Source organism: Megalops cyprinoides, chromosome 7 (genome assembly GCF_013368585.1).
Source record: "Megalops cyprinoides isolate fMegCyp1 chromosome 7, fMegCyp1.pri, whole genome shotgun sequence".
In the NCBI taxonomy this organism is placed as follows: domain Eukaryota; kingdom Metazoa; phylum Chordata; class Actinopteri; order Elopiformes; family Megalopidae; genus Megalops; species Megalops cyprinoides.
The window spans coordinates 27564475-27585109 of record NC_050589.1 but is presented as its reverse complement, the minus strand read 5'-3'; the positions used below and the strand labels follow the sequence as shown (position 1 = coordinate 27585109).

The following is a 20635-nucleotide window of genomic DNA, read 5'->3' as shown; positions in this document are numbered from 1 at the left end:
CACGGCCAGTACACCAGGCAGCTGCACTCAGCTCACTCAGCTGCACTCTTAGGTACGCTTAGTGCCACACCAGGCAGGCTTAGAACCTGCTTATTCCCACACCACCAGCGCTGCGTGGGTTTAGAACCCACTCACAGTCAAGTAGTGCTATGCCATACTAGGTTGGCTCAAAACGTGTTCAGTCCTACAACATACCTCTACGTGGGTTCAGAACCTACTCATACCCACAGTCTAATGCTACATAAGTTTAAAACACACTCACACTTGCAGCACAAGACTATGTTGATTATGAGAACCTCTTCACACCCGCAGTACAGCATTGCGCAGATTCACACCTTACTCAAACTAACAGTACAGCACTATGCAGCTTAATAACCCACTCACACCCACAGCACAGCTCTATGTGGGTTCAGAACCTTCTGACACTCAAAGGACATCCCTTTATAAGTTCAGAACAGACACACATCCACAGTCTAATGCTACATAGGTTCAAATCTTTCTCATACCTACAGTACAGTACTAATTAGGTTCATTACCTACTTGTATGACTCCCAGAATGCCCTGCACTTTCTATCCCACAAAAGGATACACCTGGAACCCATCAATAGCCTCACAATCCAAACCCCTAAAACTATTCCCAAAACACGTCTTTCAGGTTCAAATGCATCAACACTTGAAACACTTAAACAATGTGCCTTAGCTATCACTTCTACATATTATCCATTCATACTGCTGGCTTACAATTCAAGTTAAAAGCCTTGAGTAGGCTACAGCAGGAGTGCCTGTAGTCTGATTGCAGCACTAGCAATGGTGGCCCTATGTGACAGTCGAGGACACTGCTGTTGACCCCCACGATTATTGCAAGCCTGGATTTACACTATGATCGCTCTTTAACTTTAATGCAAAACATAAGCACTGCAAAATTTGTTTACATTTTCACCACCAACCTAAATCTGTAAATTATCCCTTTTTTGGAAATCTCAAACATGCTTAAAACTTTATCCACTGATAAGCACAGGATCCTTAAGCAGGCAGCATCTAGATGTTCCTCAGGACGGACTGAAAGCCTCTGTGAAGGACCACCAAAAGGACCATCTGTCTGTCCATTTCCCTTCATTTTGTTGCTTATTTTACCATCTTAGGGTCGACCGTTGCTTGAAGACTGAGCGTCTTACCACCCTCGGCCTGCTTTGAGCCACCCCAGATTAAACCAGCAAACCCATGAAGTGCTTAGGATTTTGCAAACTCTAATGCTCTCTGTGTGATGGTAGGGGGCCACATCTGGTCCTGTTAAGCAGGCACATGCACACACAGACAGCGGGTTGTGGGTTCCCTCATTCCCTTTTATGAGGTTTCTCAAACAGTGGTGTGTAGGTGAGAAAAGGCTCCTTTCTCTATTGCAGGCCTGAGAGATGGAGGTCAGCTGCAAAACAGGAAATCAAGAAAATGGATAAACAAGCATTGTCAAACCCATTTGTATGGGTAGGGAAGGGAAGAGGCCAAGAGCACACGCGGAGAGCAAACAGTGTGGTGTGCCTGTCAAAACCTCAGCACACACAGTCACATAGACACACACACACATACAGACACATAGCCATACACAGAGACATACACACATGCACACACACACATTATATTCATTCTCATGTTGTCACTTAAGGTGCTCCAGAATGACTTTTAAGGCAACAGGATAAAAGTGTGCTATGATAAGACCACACGAACAACAGCACACACAGAAAACAACTGACTACATCTGATCATTTGTCTTCCTGCCACACAGTGCTATAATAGCTAGTACTGTGCTGAATACAGAAGTGCTACAACAAAAAAGTGCCACAATACCGTCCAGTAATGCACAGGAAAGCAGTAAATTTGAGTATTGCAGGGGAGCCAAGTTTCAAGAAGTGGGTATATCTGTGGCAGAATATGGCCTTCTCTCTCTCTCTCTCTCTCTCTTTTGTTCTTTCACTCTCTCTTTTTCTCTCTCTCACATACACATGAATGCACCCCACTGCTCTGCCCTGTCAGGTCTCCTGCAACACTGCTCTGGGCTCTGGGCTCATTACCAGACGCATCGGGTACGAGCATCCAGGAGACGGGGAGCACGCTTCATATTTGGCGCGGATGTAGGTCAGAGTGCAGGCGGGTTGAGCAGAGCGCTCCTCTTCTTCGTGTCTCTGGGCAACGTGCCATCGCGTGGCACATGGATATTATCCTTTTACTGTAATACACACATTGCAGGCTTACGATGCAGTCTTGCCCGCCACACCACCCTCACCGCTGCCCTGAGAAAAGTGCAGAAATCCCTCTCTCATGCATCCAACCCAGCATGCTACTCACACAGACTGCATTCAGCTGAGGATACAGTGGAGTGGTCACTTGCTTTGCACAGTTTAGTCTATGCCTATCAGCTGCGGCATGGGAATCAAAGTCTCTGCATCTCATGCTATGCTCCCATCCATGAAACATTCTTTGAGCATGCTGACCTCATAACCATATGATCGCCCTTTTTTTTCACAAGCATATCTCTAACAGCTGGAGACCCGAAAAAATGAGGTTTGTTCGGCTTGGAATGTCTGCGGCACAAAGGAGCTTGTGTGGAGAAGCATAACAGATATCTCTGTGCGCATCGCCCATGCGGTCTCATGATGAGAAGCCCGACTGTACTGCCACAGAGCAGTGGGCTGTGGCCGCGCCGCGAGAAAGCTCAAGAACAGACTCTGTTATAGTATGAGGTGGATCGCCCCCGCAGGGGAATTCATTCACAGAGTCAGCTCCACCAGTGCAACGCTGCAGTGGGATACACCAAACCATTCCGATCTCCAATGGAGGGAATAACGCTTCATTGACTATAAAGGTGAGCAGTAGCTGTATTATGCAAAATCTCTGAATGAATGCACTTGCAATCACAAAGTCTATTGTGCCAATGTTTATCAACTGTAAAGGGGAATCTATACAGTCGATACCATTAAAAGACGTTCACCTTTCAAGTGATTTTCTCAAGGTTTATTTTCCTTGCAGTCTAGAGGCAAATTTGTAGACCGTGTCATTAGTCTGTAAATGCTGTGTCAGAGGTCACTTGATATTTCCTGGTTCATTTAGGTATATGACCCCTGGTCCTGTCCGTAAACCCTACCCCCTGCCCCCCACACTTCATCCCTAATTTCCTCTCAGGGTCTCTTTCAGGTTTCTAAGGCTGTGCTGTCACCTCAGAACCTTAAATCAGGACATTGATTTTTCCTGTCCAGTGACCACAGGGCTCCACCTCAAAGCCAACAGAAAAAAAACAGAGAGGGGGGGGGGGGGGGGATTGAAGACATCATTATGGTTGTGTCGTGTCCTTGTAGAACGTACCCTCCAGATTGTCTAACCTTTGGACTTTACCATTTGAATGTCTCATTTGGCTTGCCTTCATTCCTGCCGCTCCCATAGCAGGAGTGGTGGTCTTCCTGCCCCTAGAAAGCATCCCAGAGGCCCTGCTAATGATCTGACGTTTTCATACATGCATTTACACAGGTGTATTTTCATGTATTCTTTTAATTATTTGCGCTTTCAAGGTTTACCTGACTGACATTACACTACACTAGTGTAGCCACACCAATCAGAAATCAGAGTCAGACTTTACAGCCAAGGAAGAGCACTGTTCAGCAAGATTCACGTGGAACTGCAGACAGAGTGGTGCAAAGGCAGTCTCCCAGGGCAAAAACTATGTTCGCCACAGAATTGTTTTGACCTTGAGAACGGTCTCTCGTGTTCTTGTACAAAACCACCGACAGAAGCAGCACTGGACCGTTGCAGCAAACCAGCGGACACATCCACTGTAATTGACAAGCAAGGGCTAAATATATATGCACAGACCGGTCTTTTCTGTTGCAATTCCCTTGAAAGTATGTCTTGCGGTCTTTTGTACCCTATTTCATGATACCTCTAAACATCGGTCTATTTTCATTGCCTTTAAAGCCATTGACTCCAACCATGCAGAGCCCGAACATAGTCACATTCAACATAGTCGCAAAGCAGATTAAATGCGATACCACCCCAAAGCAGATTTATATCTAACATGATAAAATTCCGTCATATGTTTTTTTTTCTAATGAGATCTGCCAGATTTGCATAGAAATGTATAGTATTCCTCTGTGGGACAGTACTGTCATTCCATGATCCCACTCCCCACCCAGCCTCTGAGGGCGCATGTGCAAAATTAAATTGAAAGCCAGATTACATTAGCATCCCGTGCACAGGCCTGGCGACATTAGCCAGGCTGGTAATTGCATTACACAGCCACTGGACGTTGAACAGTAAACAGGGAATAAAAGAAACTCGCATTTCATTTTTAGACCCTGACTGTCACAAGACCCTTGTCAGCAGCGTGTACTGTGGACCAATTTGGCGAAAATAGCGCCTTTTTTTTCAGTGAAAAAGGGACCATTCTTTCCAATCCCTCGCCCTATTGCGAACAGCTGTCATGAGATTTTCTTGTTTTCGAAACATCAATAGGCGCACACGCTTATGCTTAGCGCGGAACGGGAGTGCACATTACGCTGGGTCTCGCGCACGGCCTTGCATATGAAAACAGAGGTGTACTCCTGTCATACACACACACACACCGCCTCCTTCATCATTGATTGCTCATTGACACAGTTTGCAGGCCTGAAACAGCAGGAGGGGGGGGCAGAGAGTGACGCGCCAGCCAGCGGAGCCAGGAGAAGCCATTCGTGGTGCCACAGATGCAGTTCCAGAGACCAGGAGAGAGGAAGCAGACAGAGCGCATGCAGCTGGTAGCATGCACATTAACCTCTCTGACACACCAGACCCAGGCTCCCTGTCCTCGCAGTCAGGCATGTCCCATTTACATGGAAACGATCTTTTAACAATGCCATCAGGAAAAATATCACAGATCGTTCGGGGGGGGAAATAGCATTTCCAAATCCATTTCCTGTTCAATTGAATGCCACGCACCACAACCTGGGAATGATGTCCGAATGTACAGAGAGGCACCAGGCACGCCAGCTAAACAGAATGCAGTGATCTTACAAACTGAAACAGTAAACAACGTCCTGTAAACAGCCTGAAAAGTTCCAGTGCTCGGGATGGCGTAAATCAAGGAATATCGCAGTCCAGGCCCGAAAGGAACAGTGCTGGTTACTCAGCCTTTTGAAACTGCAAGTGTAAATTCAGAGGACTCACAGTCATGTTGCAAGACCATCACAATGTGACTACAAGATGAGAGAGATGTTATGAGAATGTTAAGCGGCAGATGGGATCTTAAAAGCCATAAAAAAGAGGGTGTGTTACTGGCGCTGTCTGACTCATGTTATTTCTCTGCTATTGAAATGAATTCATTAAGAAAGTAATGTAAAAACATATCCCACATTAGTCCACCTCGCTGAAAGGACCCGTTAGAGCAAAGATGAAAGCGGCTCTTAATACAGGGCCGGCTTTGCTGGACATTAATAGCATCAATTTCCTGTGGCGCTGAAAGAGGTGCATTTGTAGTTTTTTTGTCTGTTACTCAATGAGGAAATGCATTGTTTTGAGCAGATCTGAGTGGGCAGGAAGGAATTCAGCGCCTGCAGCTGTACCACGGCGTTTCCCGCCCCTCTGACTTACAAACACACAGCGCGTGGTGGCACTGGGGGAGACGTCTGCAGAGTGGCACTTCTAGGTCAGGGGAGGCATGCGTGGAAGTGGCACGTGTGTGTGTGTGTATGTATGTCTGTGTGTGTGAACGGGAGTGGAGGCACGACTCCTCTTTGATGTCCTGTCAAATGCGATCGCATCTCACACTGACGGGGACTGGAGGCGTGGGGATGGGCAGCATGGAGGATGAGGGAGACGGGCAGGGGTGAGGAAGATGAGCGACAGCGGGACTGTGAGCGCCAGGAGGAATGCCCCCAGCGGAGGGACACGCCCTGGCACTGCGGCAGCGTGCCAGCCAGTCCAGAGTCTGACAAGCATTGGGCCCCCGCTCGAGTGACAAGATTTGCTGCCCCACAGAATCGAGCGAAAGCACAATGACCCACATAGAAAGCCCTCACGGGGTCTCTGAATTCTCCCTTATATTGGCTGTATAATGACATTCACCACCGTCACGCTCGCAGAAATAAAAACAACACTGGCATTTCTGGAATTTATGGAATGGAATTAATATTAACTTGCATCAAAGTCCACCATTCTGCTCAGGACTCTGTAATCTTTATCTTTGATTCTCTGATGGGACACAGTTAAAAAGGGTCTAGGACCCTGACCACAATTTCATTTTAGATTCATCTGACAAGCCACATATCCTAAAGGGTTTCACCTTTGATCTGAATTTCCCTAGTCCCCCTTTGCTTACATTCCTATCAGCTAATGCTGCCAAATTTTGAATATGATCTTGTCTTTGACCACTTAGCTTTGAACTATGGCTGCTGTACAGAATACATATGTACTGACATGCATACACTAGTAACAACTCACTGCTGCATGATGTCATTGAGTGTATATTACAAGTAGAACCGTTAGTCATGAAATCGTACATTGAAACCAGACAATATGATTCATAACAGCCTCCTATAACATATCATGAATGCAGTTCTAGCAGCTGTAAATACAGTACATTATAAAGTCTAATTTCTATGACTTGGGTTTATGAGTATGTTTTTTTTATGGCTGAGTAATAATCGTATACATTATTGTGGTCATATTCATCAAGCCAAGCAGACTGTGGCGTGTAATTCTCAAATAATTATTAAATCATACGATCTGTCAGGTCTGACCTACGATGGCAGACCAAAGAGTGAAAAAAAGAGATCTGTCTTGTGCCCATGGAAGCTTAGCTGGTGACAAAACAAATTAGCCAATAAAATTATAAAAATGGGTTTATTGAAGGAGAGGACTTGATAAGAGGGGGCATGGAAAGATTTGCTCTGAAACCAGTGCTTCATTAACCTTTTCACCCCCAAACTGCTCCCAGCTGCAGGGCTCCGGCCCAGGCAGGCGCCGCAAATGTGTCCTGCGGAGGAAATAATTTTCCCCGTTGGTGGGTTTCGGAGAGCCCACACCACACCTTCTGAGTGCTGGGAGGCAGGGCTGAGATTGCAGGCAAAAGGATGAGAGGACTTGGATTGGACATTCCGAACAGCCATGGGTGGAGCAACAGTCAAAACTGCAGTCAGCAATGCAGTGGGCTGTTACTATCAGTCCTCCCCGTGTAAAGTGAAGGTTTAGTACAGTGCATCATGAATGCCTCAGAGAAATATAAGGGGAAAAAAAATCGGAAATGAACAGACTGCTGATGTTTCTCAACTGGGCCGAGAGGGGAGGTGACCGGGCGGATGCATCGCCCTGTGATTCCCCCATTTCTCCGTGCTCGTTCCGTCATGCTCACCAGAGATAACGGGATTTCAGCACACCGGCCGCACAAACAACCTCGGCCACTGAACTAACCCTCCAAAAATGAAGAGCAGCGGAAAAAAAAACTGCCTCTGCCTAAAGGCATCAGGGAAATGAAAGCACTTCATGCGGGAAAGGAGGGCTCTGGTTCCTGCCGTTTTCACCCTCCGCACTACCTGTCATTCTCTCCCTCTGAATGTAAACAGTCAGACCGTGAAAGCTGTCAGGTACCTGCTCGACGCCGTCCACTCAGATCACGTCTTGCCCCTGTTTCTCCCACCCCCCTCCAGTAAGAGTGGAGGCGACCATCTGTCAGCATGCCCCAGTGAACGGGGCAAAGGGAGGCTAAATATGTCACTCGCAACGTGCCGAAACCCACTCAATAAGCCCTGGTTTATTTCAGGAGCTCCTATTTCCAGCGGCCATCCACAGATGACAAACGGCCGCCTGGCAATCGAGGCGAGCAGAGCAGCAAGCACCACGCGTAAACACTACAGACACACCACTGTGACACTGCACATACTGTAACCTGTCAATGTATCAATAGGATCCCCGGGGGGGGGAGGGCTTGCGATTGAACTGCAGCTGATACGTGTGGCATGCATGCGCGTGTTGCGGTGACATACCCAGGACACTGTGTCAGTGTGTCAGATCACACTGCACGCTGTAAAAGCGCGTCCCAGGAAGACAATGCCTGCTGCCGCTCACCTTCCCGAGCCCACAGCCCACAGAAGCACATGCACACACAGCTGTCAGCTGAAGCCAGACATGCACAGAAGCGCAATGACATGCACATTAGCAGCAGGAAAATGGTTGCAGACACACATTTTTGTTTTTTTTTAAATCAGTCTGAGTAAAACCAGATTATCCCCACCGAGGTGGGGGGGCGGGTGAGGTGGAGAGACAGCGAGCAGGAGCGAGCGGCAGCCGCAGGAGCGAGGGGGGGGCGTGAAGACTGCATGGCTGGCGGGAGAGATGAGGAAGCTGGGACGTCCACACCGTCGGACGGACGGGCGGACCGTGGTGGAGAGGATGCTCCGTACTCACCCAGCATCTGGCTGAACAGCAGCTGCTCCAGGTCCCCTAGGACCGTCACCACCAGCTCAGGGTCCACCTTCAGGAAGGGCTTGTCCCCCTCCTCCGCTTCCTGGCCTTTGCCCACCGGCGTGGCCGCCCTGGCGGTGCCCGTCGGCTTCTTGCCGTTAGCGTTAGCCTTGGCCTTGCTGGAGAGGATCTCGTCGTCCGACTTGCTGTCCTCAGCTGCCTCGGGGGCCTTGCTTATGGGCTTCACCTCGGCGTAGGGCCCCCGGGGGATGCGGCTCGGCTTGCCCAGGCTGGAGGGGGCAGCCAGCGGGCTGAAGGGCTTGGGCTTGCCCTGGAAGAGGGAGTGCTCCGATTTGGAGAGGTTGCGCGAGAGAGGGGCCGAGCCCCCTCCGCCCCCTCCGCCGCCGCCCCCGCTGCCCTCCTTGGGCTTGCCCGTTTTGAGGTAGCTGACAGCGGGCTTGGCCATGTCGTCACACCACTTGGGCTCGTAGAGGTGCATCTTCTTCTCGGCGTCTGTCAGCACGCACAGGTTGGTGAGGGACTTCTGCTTGCGGAGGTTGGAGGGGACGGGCAGGCGCCCCTCGGAGCTGCCGGCCCGGTAGACCCGCAGCTCGGCTCGGTTGGCAGGCTGCGGGACCCCCGACTTGCCCCTCTTGGCGGCCATGCTCCCGGCACCCCTGCCCTCCGCCTGGCTGTAGGTCTTGGTGGTCTCCCCGCAGTCGGTCTTGAGATCTACTTCTCTGCCTTTCACACTAGCCCCAAGCATCCCTCCTGCATGAAACCATTTAAAAACATCAGTGAGGCAAAGGGAAGGATGAGAGGCAAACAATCCACCGGTCCTGATCTCCCTCTCTCACTCGCTTCCCCTCTGCCTTCCCGACAGACCGGAGCCCCAAACGAGCTAAGGGTAGCTTTAATGGAGATGTCCTTGCGAGCAGCAGTAATCCGTGTGTGGGGTGTGTAAATCCAGCCTTCTCCCGCTCCTCCGGACCTTTCTGTCAGAGCTGCTGCTGCTGCTGCTGCAGCTGCTTCAGTGCTGCCCAGTCTCTCCCTTTCTCTCTCTCTCTCTCTCTCTCTCTCTCGCTCTCTCTCCGTTTCTCTCCTCCCAGCAGACCCTCCTGCCTCTGAATCACACAGCAGCCAAATGACAGCAGAGACAAACGCAGAAACAATCCCTCCCCCTTCCCCCCCTTCTCATTTTCCCTCCCTTCCTCTCTCTCCCTCCCTTCCTCTCTCTCTCTCTCTCTCTCTTGCTCGCTCCCTCTCGATCAGAGATGCTTCCCTGTGCCTCAGCATTAAGTGTGAAAACTAAGGGGTCGGTGATAAATTACAAGCCTCTTATAAAAACTACATAGCTCCCGGACCCTTCTTCTTTTCAAAGCCCCCGCTCCCCAAACCCCCCTCGGTTAATCCCTTTGTTCTTGCCCTCCCCCTCTCCCACCTCCCATGCCATTCAATCTCATGTAACCTACAATTATACACTGGTCTGCTTGAGGCACAAAATGGGTTAAGTCAAAAACATGGCATTTTCCACAACCTTTTGTCAGATCAAAGAAAACAAACTGCCAAAAGACAAAATCAAAAGTTATGCAACACCCCCATTCTTCAATCTGATAATCTGATTAGTCCATTGTTTTTTTTTTTCATAATTTCAAATATGAATTTGGTATTTTAGACCTTTAGTCCTGTTATTTCCATAAACGCCTCTTATGTCTGAGTCTGAAACTATAATGAGTCCCATTCTGTGTGAGATGGAAATGAATAAAAAAAATAATCTTCAAACTGGGATGAATTCCTAATTGGATTTCAATTAATCAGGCAATAAGAACATTCCCAGCTTTCAGTGTCAATCTCGTTACAATAACTGTGCCTTCTCTCCACGCTGTCACATCTGCCCGGACCTCAGTCCCACTTAACGCAATCCAGCGTTCGTAACGGGTGTGACAAATGGATAGGCAATTAAACATTGGCTGCGCCGTGCCTTCAAGTGAATTTAGCGCACTTCTGGATTCCAGCCTGGTTATTGGGCGACAGACAGTGATAGCAGGATTGGTTTAGCTCTTTTCTTAGCCTCCTGAAGGTATTCTCTGCTCTCGTGACGGAGGGATGTCAGATCGATATGGCAGCTGTGGGCGTACCGTGCCAGCCTCCAGAACCATTTCGGGTCAGGAGCACGTTTGAGTCACGCAAACCCGGGCGGCTGCGGGGCTCCCTCCCCTCTGTCTCCTCCGCAATGATCTCGCTCGGAAGAATGACCAAGCCATCCGAGCAGACAATCCCTGCTCCCCGTTACCCAGGGCATCCTGGATCCCTCAGTTGTGAAAAGCCTTTGATGTCTCAGTGTTACGGGCTGAGCAGTTTGATCAGTCTGGAAAATGAGTCCCGTCATACAAGTCACTGATTTCCCAGGACCCTCCAGGGCCATTTCCAGTGATGGCATGGCTCTCACCTCTTTAACATGAATTAATGTGGAGAAGGGAAACTCATAGGGTGACATTTCCAGACTTACCTGCCTTTGCTTAATGCCAGTTTCTTTAAACAATAAGGAATATCAAACTGCAAACGATACCTATGATTTGACAAAAGGACATACCAAACGCATGATCATTTATAGCATAATTTGTCAGTCTACCAGCACTATATTGTTTGACAGATGACCTTGAATTCTGCAAAAAACTGATCTTACCAGATTTACCTAAACAGATAAATTAACATTTAGTTGTCATATTTTGGAGTAAGGTGTGTTCCAGACATAACAGTCAAAAACCTCTAAGCCTACAAGAGAGTTGTCAGCATATTTGGATTTGGATGTTTCTGAGTCACCAGACACTATCTGCTTGATTAAAATGACTCATTCCCAAATTCAGGCACTGTCTGTTGATGTGATGCATAAAATGGTTTCTTTTTTTCATTTAGAGAGCTACTTGAGCAATCACTATTTTCTTGTCGCTTTGTAATTGTATCCTTGTAAACAAAAAAGTAAAAGTCATAGTAAATGGCAGATGTTTTTTATGGATACATGTAGTCAAACGTAAACACTGGGACAAGGATTTGTAGATCTCCGTTCAGAAACCGATTAAAGACGATAAGATGATTCAAAGGTATAAAAGATGACACACTGTCGCTAAATTGAAATGACTGCACCCCAGAGGCTTTAGTGTCCTATCAAAGGCACAATAAACTATTTATTGAGAAATGGATCATGGGTTCTATCTTCATGACAGGGCAGAAAATGTCCGTATCTGCCGTTACTGCTCTTCGCTGCCGTTTGCTTTACTCCTGTTGAATCAATAAGGCTACCTTTGTTAAGTGCTTAAGCAGCTCAGTTTCCAAAAGCTATGTGCTTTTTTGCTGCCATTAATACACCATTAACATGGCTAATTGAGTGTAAATACTACGTAATAGACTTTATGCAACATTACTAGGGAATGAACGTGTCAGTCTCATGTCAGTGAACAAATGCAACCTGAATATTACTTACAATGAATGTTTTCGCAACGAGAGCCAAATCTTTTGGCTTCAACACTGGAGCGGGTACCGTGATTTGCCTAATATGTCATGGTAGTCTATCCCTGTAGCCTGAGACAATGGTGTTTTTATGTGGCGCACATCTGAAGAGCTGTAAACCTTCCCTGTAACTGTTTTTGTGAGCTACGACCGTTATGACCAGTATTCAAAGAGACTGAATGGTTTGAATACAGTGGTAAATGTTCATAAATCTAACAAGCCCTGCATCCATAACGTGTATGCAAATGACACCAGATCCTCTTTGAAATTTCCACAGTGAGTGTCAGTGAGCTTTATACTTTAATGTATTCTTTAGTTTACTGTATTCACTTACTTTATTTAGTCGAGTATTGTATACAACAATGTTCATTTATGCTTTTTTACTTTTAATTTAAATATGTTTTTTTATTGCTCATAGATTCAATGTAAAAGTTGGAGAGGAGTAACATCAGTGAACAAGATCGAAAGGACGCAGGACATTAACAAGCTAAACTTCAATTTTTCAACATATTTTTGTATGGTTGACATGTAATCGTGAGTGTACATTCTGACCTTGTACGGTTGAGGATCACACCAGCCATCCGATCTAGAGAGAACAGAGGAGGTAAAGGACCCAAGCGATGTGTTGGGCCACTGTTCTTTCTCATAGAAACATTAATGTGCTGGATGGTTCCGGGGACACAAGAGCACTTCTGTGCAGGGGTGACCAGCCCTCTCTCTTTCGGTTGCTTACTGTAAACAGCTGCTTGTTTATTCACAAGCTCGTCGGCGAGTCGTCGGAGGAGACTCGGCGTTCCCTGGCTCTGGGGGCGCGGGGCGGGGGTCACGAGGCAAGGCGACGGTGCTCACACTGATCACTTTCATGAGTTCTGACACTGACCCGTCTGTGCGGTTCCGCCAGCTTCAGACGCAGGGGGTGCGTGCGCCTTGGACGCACTTCAAAAAAAACGTCCCCGCATCAAAACCTGTGGACTTTTGGCCAAAGAAAACGTTCGAAAAACGGCCAAATGAAGCATTTATCACATCGCTCAACTCATATGCCCTCTGAGCGCCTCTACCATTCCAGTGACGACACAGCAAGAACCCACATCAGTCAATCCTGGATTAGATTCTGTTCTTTGGGCACTATTCAGCTTTTAACGGAAAATGTACATTACTGTAAATGGAGCAGGACTGAGAACAAGGCAGCGCTTGCCATATTCCTGACCTCGCTAGTCATAAAATAAGTTGGCCGGGGGTAGCCCGTATGCGTCCACGTGTTTTATGGTTCTACTAACAGGCAGCATGTTTGCTGCGCTGGGCCACTTACTGCAGTCTGTTCAGAAGGCTTTCTCTCAGTCAGAAAAAAAAGCTAGAAAGTGGAAAAAAGTCTCTAATTTAACGCCATGCCACACCCGACCATGACTCAGGCAGCTCCTTGGAGTGCTAAAGCAGGGCGAGAACCCCAGGAGAAAGCAGGAGACAAACGGAGGGAAACTGCTTTAACACGTGAAGGATATCCTGCCATAGATCCTGCACCCCTCTGTATTGGCTATAAATACGCTCACCCAAGTGTTGGGACGGCTTTTGGTTTTACGCATAGGTTTGGATTTCCTGTTTACACCCAAACGGTCTTCAAAGGCCCGAGCTGGCAGTGATTCATGTTGTTTATCATAGTTAAATAATTTACCTCTACATAAGTGTATGAGTGAAAAAAAAGATTATTTCATCAAACATTTGCCACATCAAATATACATGTACCTATGTGGAACTTAAAATCTGAGGTATCTGAGGCATTTTAGAAAGGGAAAGTATTGAATTGGATACAAGAGATTTATATTTGGCATAAACACCCAGATGATCAAATCCCAGTTCTGAGGGAAATAGTTTTAGTTTTAGTTCACAAATACAACTCTACAACTCACAAATACAACACAACAAAGAGCATGACATCGACACATTTCCTGCCATAATCTTGAGATGGGGAAAATCAACACTTCTCAAAAAAGAACTGAATTCCCTTGAAATGAACTATTTTAATCATATGCAGAGTGTAAGGAAATTTGATAAATGTATTGTGATCGGACTTATCATGCTTCCTTTTTAAACAAATCGTACGTTTATCACTCATGTTTTCCTGATTTTTCACTTGACTCAGGCATTCCCAGAATGAACATGAGATGTTATTGTTCTCAAAATTCATATTTCCAGCCATTATCGACTGGTGCTGTGACTGCCAAACTCTCACAATGCCTTTTTAATGGTCTTTCAGGCCAAAGAAAAAAAAACATGCCCTTAGCATAATATTGTTTTTTGTTGCTTTCAAGCAAAATTTATGGGCAAGAGTCAATATTTAGTTTTCTTATTCCACTCATTCCTGTATGTAATGCTCTTTTGAAATACGAGAGGCTACATAGTTGACTTCCCTAAAACATGAGTAGACGACTGCATATTGGGAAAATCCACGCATGTCTTCTTGTTGTAAATATTGGATAGAAGGTCTCAGAAGAAAAAAAAAGGCAAAACAAATTCCAAAAAGGTCAAAGGTGTTTTCATCACTATTTGATTCTCTTCTCTTCTGGCACTTTAAAAAATAAGAGGAAGTAACAGTCATTTCTCTCTAAAAGCAAGAGCAGAAGTTTGACTTGGGGAGACAGTGTCTTACATACGCCTTTGTAAAACCCGATCATCAGAGATCCGAGATCTCTTCTAAACTGTATATCCCAAAATCAAAGCCCTCGGCGCAAGCTCTTAACTTTGGATTTCAGCCAGAACTCCACAAGGGACCGTTTGCAAAAAGGAGGGGCGTCCATCACACAGGGAGCAGATGGGAGGTCAGGACAGGGGATGAAATGAGGTCAGCAGGGCAACAATCACCACTTCATTTAGAGTGAAGGCAAATCTGAGGCCTCCTTAAATTACACACAAACCAGCTGGATTCATTTTGTTATTATTTGACCCATAAAAGAATTTTTAAATATATTTTTTCTGTCATCATTAAAAGATTTTTTTGCTCGCTAAATAAATTAACCTCTTCAAGCCTGCATGTATAAGTCTGTGGTTTTGCTCTTTCTAGACGACCCCTTAGCCGAGAATCATTCTTGATATTCCTTCCACACACCTCCCAGGAGTATCCCACAATGCAGTAGTGTGTTCCATGGAAACAGCAGCCTGCGAGATGTGTTTGTGTCTGTTATAAGCAGAATCTGTCAGGAGAGCAACAGAAGATCACAACAAAATTCGACAATGAAAATGCATGGATTTTTCTGTGCTTGCTAGGCCTGTTTGCTCTGTATAAATGAGATTATTCCGTATCACAAGACTGGGTCAGTTGTCCGGCTGTGTCTATTGGCATATATGCAGAGTATGCAATCTGGAATGTGAATGGGTGGCATTTTTACTATGTGGAGTACTGAATCAGACCATTAATCTGTTGAGTTTACGCCTTCCCCTGTCCAACCGTGGCAGATTCACGGGCGGCCGGCGCGACCCAACTCTTTGTGACAAAGAGAGTGGAGCCGAGCTCGCCCCTCTCCCACAGAGAGGTTACACACTTGGGTGAGCTGATCTCTGGGTCCCGGGTCTGCATGCTTTCGCAAAGGGCGATTAGGCAATCTGACGTGACTGGGGGGACCAAGGCGGGAAAAACACCAGGCATATATTTTTTTCTAGGGTAAAGGAAAGGGAAGAGACAGTTCCCTCCAGGCGAAGAGGCTGTCCCGCGACTTCCCGCTCTGAGACGCTGTTAGCGGGAAAGTCTGTCGTCAGTGCTACCCCCCTCTCTGAGCTGCATGGCTGCCTCACAGACAGTTTAACTCTCCTCTCCATAGCCACATTCCCACACTGCATGTGCACATGGGCAGGGATATGGCACATACTTGTAAAAAAACGTTCAAATAAATGACATTTTTTATGTAGCTATAGCCATGCTGTTTTCCAGAGTGGTCGTTGTTTTCCCCTTCTAATGTGATTTTCAGTTGTTACCACAAAGCTATGGAACAGGCATCCATGCATTTTATCCAACTCAAAAGCGAATCATTAGATTTATTTATTGCTAAGCAGATGACTTTGTCCAAGGCCATATACAAATACATAGGCTTACATTTTACACATTTCAACAGCTGTACGCATACAAGGATAGTTCCAGTCTTAATCAAGAGTATCATAGCAGAGCTTTGACCAGGACACGACCCCATAAACCTCTGGTTACATCCAGTTCCTTCACTATAACACCACACTGACACCATTGTCAAATAACTACAAGGAAGAAGACATGACGAAATAGTTTGCCCAGGGAAAAAGGCAACCCCAAAAGACAGATTCAATCAAACCCGAAGTCTTTCATGGCCAGTTGTAAGAGCTTGCGGATAGAGGCATGTGTCAGAAGAGCTTACGGAGAGGACTCTACAGAGAGCTCATCCCTACCCAGCCAGGGGGGGACCGAGAGAGAGCAGCGGGGCTAACCCACATCTGCCTGCAGCCATCAGCATCCCCCTCCATGGAGAACACATTTCCTTTTTGGCCTGCACTGAACTCACTTTTCACTCTGTTGGTCAATCACTTGGCAGCTGGCAGGACAAAAACAAGTTATCAAAGAGCACAGCTGTGTAATAAGATCATTACCACACTTACGCGTTCCTAATGCCTTAAAGTGCATTATCGCAGCAGCAATGGGATGACATTAATTAACACGAGAACCCCCATTTAGGCTCAAAGTTCTGGTGTGATGGTGGTGGGGGGGGGGGGGGGGGGGGGTTGTTTTGGGGAGGGGGGTCAGGCCAGCACATCTGGATCCCATCCGGGGCTACAGGGCCCGGTGCGGAGCGCACAGCTGTGCGTGAAGAATTTGCTCAGGGTAATCCCTGAGAAGATCGACAAGGTAACTAATGTCTGGGTCGCGCCCAGCTGCCCTGGCAAACACCCAATGAGAACGAGGACCTCACGGAGGAAACGATTTCACACCCCCCCCCCCCACCTCCCCGCCCCTCTCAGATGGTCAGTGGAAAGCCAGCAGGGGGTGAAACTGAGGGCGTGAGGATCTGTGAGTGTGTTGTAAACTTATGTCCGTGAGTAAGGAAATTGAGAGGTATCAATGAAAAAAAATAAAACAATAATGTCTCGCTGAGCTGACCCAACACCAGTAGCCTTGAGACATGGTAAAACATTGTCAATCTCTCCCAACCATATGCTTAATATTAGTAGAAATGTTGGTGTCCGTGATCTGATGGGAACCTGTAGACAGGTTCCCATCAGAAAAAAAAGGACAGATGCGTAAACCCCTCTTTGCGCTTACTGTACTGCTCCAAACCAGTTTATGTACATTTGTGCCTGAATATACTGTTGAGAATAGGATATGAGCTCTATCTATATAGAGCCAAGGAACCCAAACGTGTCTCCATAATCATAATGCTGGGTGTGTATTTTCCACATAATTTTTTTCATATAATTTCCATATAACGACCATTGAACTGGAAATTACATGGGAACCCACTAAATTCAGCCCCCGGGGCCAGTGTCTGAGCGCATGTTTGCTTTGCAGCAGCTTGTTTCTTCACCTTGCCCACATCTCCTGGCAGCGGGTCTGTTTGTGAAGTAGGGTAACCAGGCTCTGGTCGTTCTGGTTCCATGTCTGGGCACGGTGCATTCCTTTGTGGGGAGGCACTGCGGGAACCTCGGCCTGGATCTCACCGGGGACCTTATTTGAGGAAGTGTTCCGCCACTGACACATCGGCATGCCCAGTCATTGGTCCATTGTTCGCTGGGCCAGCGGCAGATGTCAAACCCTGCTGTGACCTGGCTACCGCGGACTCCAGAGCGTATTAGTCAGCCGAAGGACTAACAAAGTCCACATGCAGTGTGTCCCTGCTGACTGTTTGCCATAGCTCCACAAACACTATTTAACTCGTTCGTCAAAACAATGCTCTTACTGTTGATGCCTGAGCAACATGGTACAATTACACATTTTATGGCAATAACTGTAATGCAATAAAGGTATTCATATGTAATATTATTGTTACGGGTATTTATTAACTTAGCAGATGCACTTAGACAGATCAGCTTACATTGTTTATATTTTTAAGTATTATTAAATTAAGCTATATTATTCTTCATATATTGGGTTTTCACTGATGCAATTCCTTGAACCTACCACTTTCTGGTTAAAAGCCCAGTTTATTAAGAACCATGGTTCATTTCTGCAAACATAACTAATGCATATCTGAGTAAGTTTATAGTCATTAGGGTTTTCAATAAGTCCAAATGAAAAGTGGAGAGTCCGTTCATATCAATAATCAATAATGCTTTTATCACGGTGTTATTTATTTATTTAAAAATCTGAAACTTTGCATTTTTTTTCCCAAACAGAAAAAAAATAAAATAAATTAGGGCCCTAAGAGGTGTCCTCTGCACACATGTCCATTATGTTATCTTCCAGAACAAAATGCAATGACCGCCGTTCTGTTTCCTTTGTTGTTATGAGAGCCTCAGAGTGACAGTTGTGTTCATGCTGATGTGCAATCTGTCTTCCTTTCCTTCATTTTTTTTTTATCACACAGGAGCCAGTGAAGCTGCATTCAGTCGTACATCACGTCTTTCATTTATAAAGCCATACGAAGCAGGGCCCCAGCTCGCTTGCTCACTCCCAGGGTTCGATTTTTCTTAGGGTGAAAGGAATGATCATGTGGGTTTTTCATTGCAAATTCTCCTCTCTAAGTTCAAAACCAGGTAACAGTCCTGCTTCCTCAATTCAGATGCCATGCAAATAACAGTGGTAGTATGGAAAGACATTACCCTCACAAGGTAATGGTGATAGAAACTCCAGTCCCTGGAATAATGAAATATAACAGAGACAGGGAATGTCCCCACCTTCCCCCTAGTAATCCAGCTCTGTTTCCAACTGTTTAGAGGGTTGCAGATTTAAATACATTCCAATTTTGAGAACATGCTAATAAGTACTTGAAGTTGCACATACAAAGCATATAACAAGTCAACAGCCATCACAAGATTGATCTACAAATGCTTGGTGTGTCTGACCAAATACTTTCCCAGGGTTTTCTTTTCTTATAGACAAGCTCTAGGTATATTTAAAAAGCATGCATAAATAAATAGAAATTGAAATAAAAATGATAAAAAGTATTGAAACAAAACCATCTGTAATTTAGAAGAAAAAACATATATATGGTGATGTGAGAGTGGTTTTGAAAGGTTCTCCTCCATTTCCTTTCCAACTGTGATTCCTGACGGTGAATTTGGGAATCAATACGTGACAGACACGGTAAAGCACTGTGAGTGGGCTCCAGGGTCTGACCGCATGGGACCAGACGCACCACCGCGACAGGAGGTGAAACGCGATCCACAGATCAGATCGCACACACCCAGGCGTCTGACTGCACATCTGTCTACTGTCTGCTCCGACACTCTCCGCTCGAGCCCCGCTCTCTCCTTCCCACCGGGGAGTGTGGAAGGCTGCCAGTTTCCTTACAGTTATTTGTTTAATGAAGTGTCCACGTAGTGGGAAGTCTCATTTTGTATACAGTTTTATTAGATGCTTTTCTCATTAGCTCCAGTGGGTGTTCCTCAGGTGCAATTCTAGGACCTGACATTTTTTTCACTGATGATGATAAATTCACAGAAAAAAGGAAGCAATGAGATTTAAGGTGATGGATTTCCTGCAGCAACAAAAAAGATACAAATCATAAAAGCAATCTATTTGCAGATAAGTTTATCTTATTTGCCATGGATGATTCCCACAGAGAGAAACTACTGTTCCCTCTAATATTTCATCATAATATCTCAAAGCCAAGCACAGGAACTTATCAAAATGATGAAAAAAAGATGACGTCTGTGAAGTACTGTGATACAAGATATCAAGGGAATGGGGTGGGATGAGAAGTGGAGAGGATGGAAGGGGACGGAGGGATTACACAGAGATGCAACTGACACTAAAACCCCTCAGAAACTGTCACTATCTCTCACTACTTATCTGCTTGTCTCTCCCATATTTAGCACAACCATTATGGATTACTGGTGTGTAAGAGGTGGGCTGGGCTCAAAGACTCTGCTGTGTACCATCTGTGGAGAATGAACCAATTAGCAATATAATAACAACCATTCATTTGCTGGATGGCCCCATTTCTATTTTAATCTGTAAATGCGGCTGTGGGCTGTGCTGGTCAAGTCACTGGGAGTTGAATTTTTGGTCGAAACCTGGAAGTTAGCTGTAAGCAGAGCCAACATTCCACTTCTCTCTCTCAGTACATATCAGCTCTCATTTTCAATCCCCTGGCTAAAATTACAGCAATTACCGCAGCAACCCACAGCCCGGAGAGAATAACTTCGGGAGAAACAATCGGTGCCTAGGTCGCCTCCTGACGCCTAGCGGCATTGTTTAAAATGCCTCATTTTGACAACATGGGACACAAACGAGCCAATAACATCTTCCCCCGGCTGTGTTCTCTGCATCCTTGACTCTAGATTCACCCATCTCTCACCGGAACGCCGGGACTAAGCGCACTCCCAGCCCCCCCCCCCCCCCCAGATCAATCATCGATGTTATTTGTACGCATTGCGTTCTCACGCTCACCCATGCTCGTTTCCCTCTTTCCGGCCAAGCAGTAACTTTCAAACCATTAAAGGAGGGGGAGAAAGTGTATGTTGGAACCATACCTCTGGATTCCAGAAATTTCCCACTCGGTGAATTGGAGTCAAAAACCTACACAGTGAACAGATTAGG

The 20635-nt window shown here is 46.2% G+C and overlaps 1 protein-coding gene across 2 annotated transcripts in view; it reads right to left on the bottom strand.

The window, feature by feature from the left end:
* Nucleotides 1-20635, bottom strand: part of LOC118780533 (neuron navigator 1-like) — a 125770-nt gene that overhangs the window by 101144 nt on the left and 3991 nt on the right. The window contains exon 3 of one of the 2 annotated variants that reach the window (XM_036533078.1): nucleotides 8422-9189. In XM_036533078.1, the coding sequence (XP_036388971.1) occupies nucleotides 8422-9189 (768 nt within the window). Of the gene's footprint in view, nucleotides 1-8421; nucleotides 9548-20635 lie in introns of those variants that run through there. The other variant, XM_036533079.1, reaches the window with a different exon arrangement.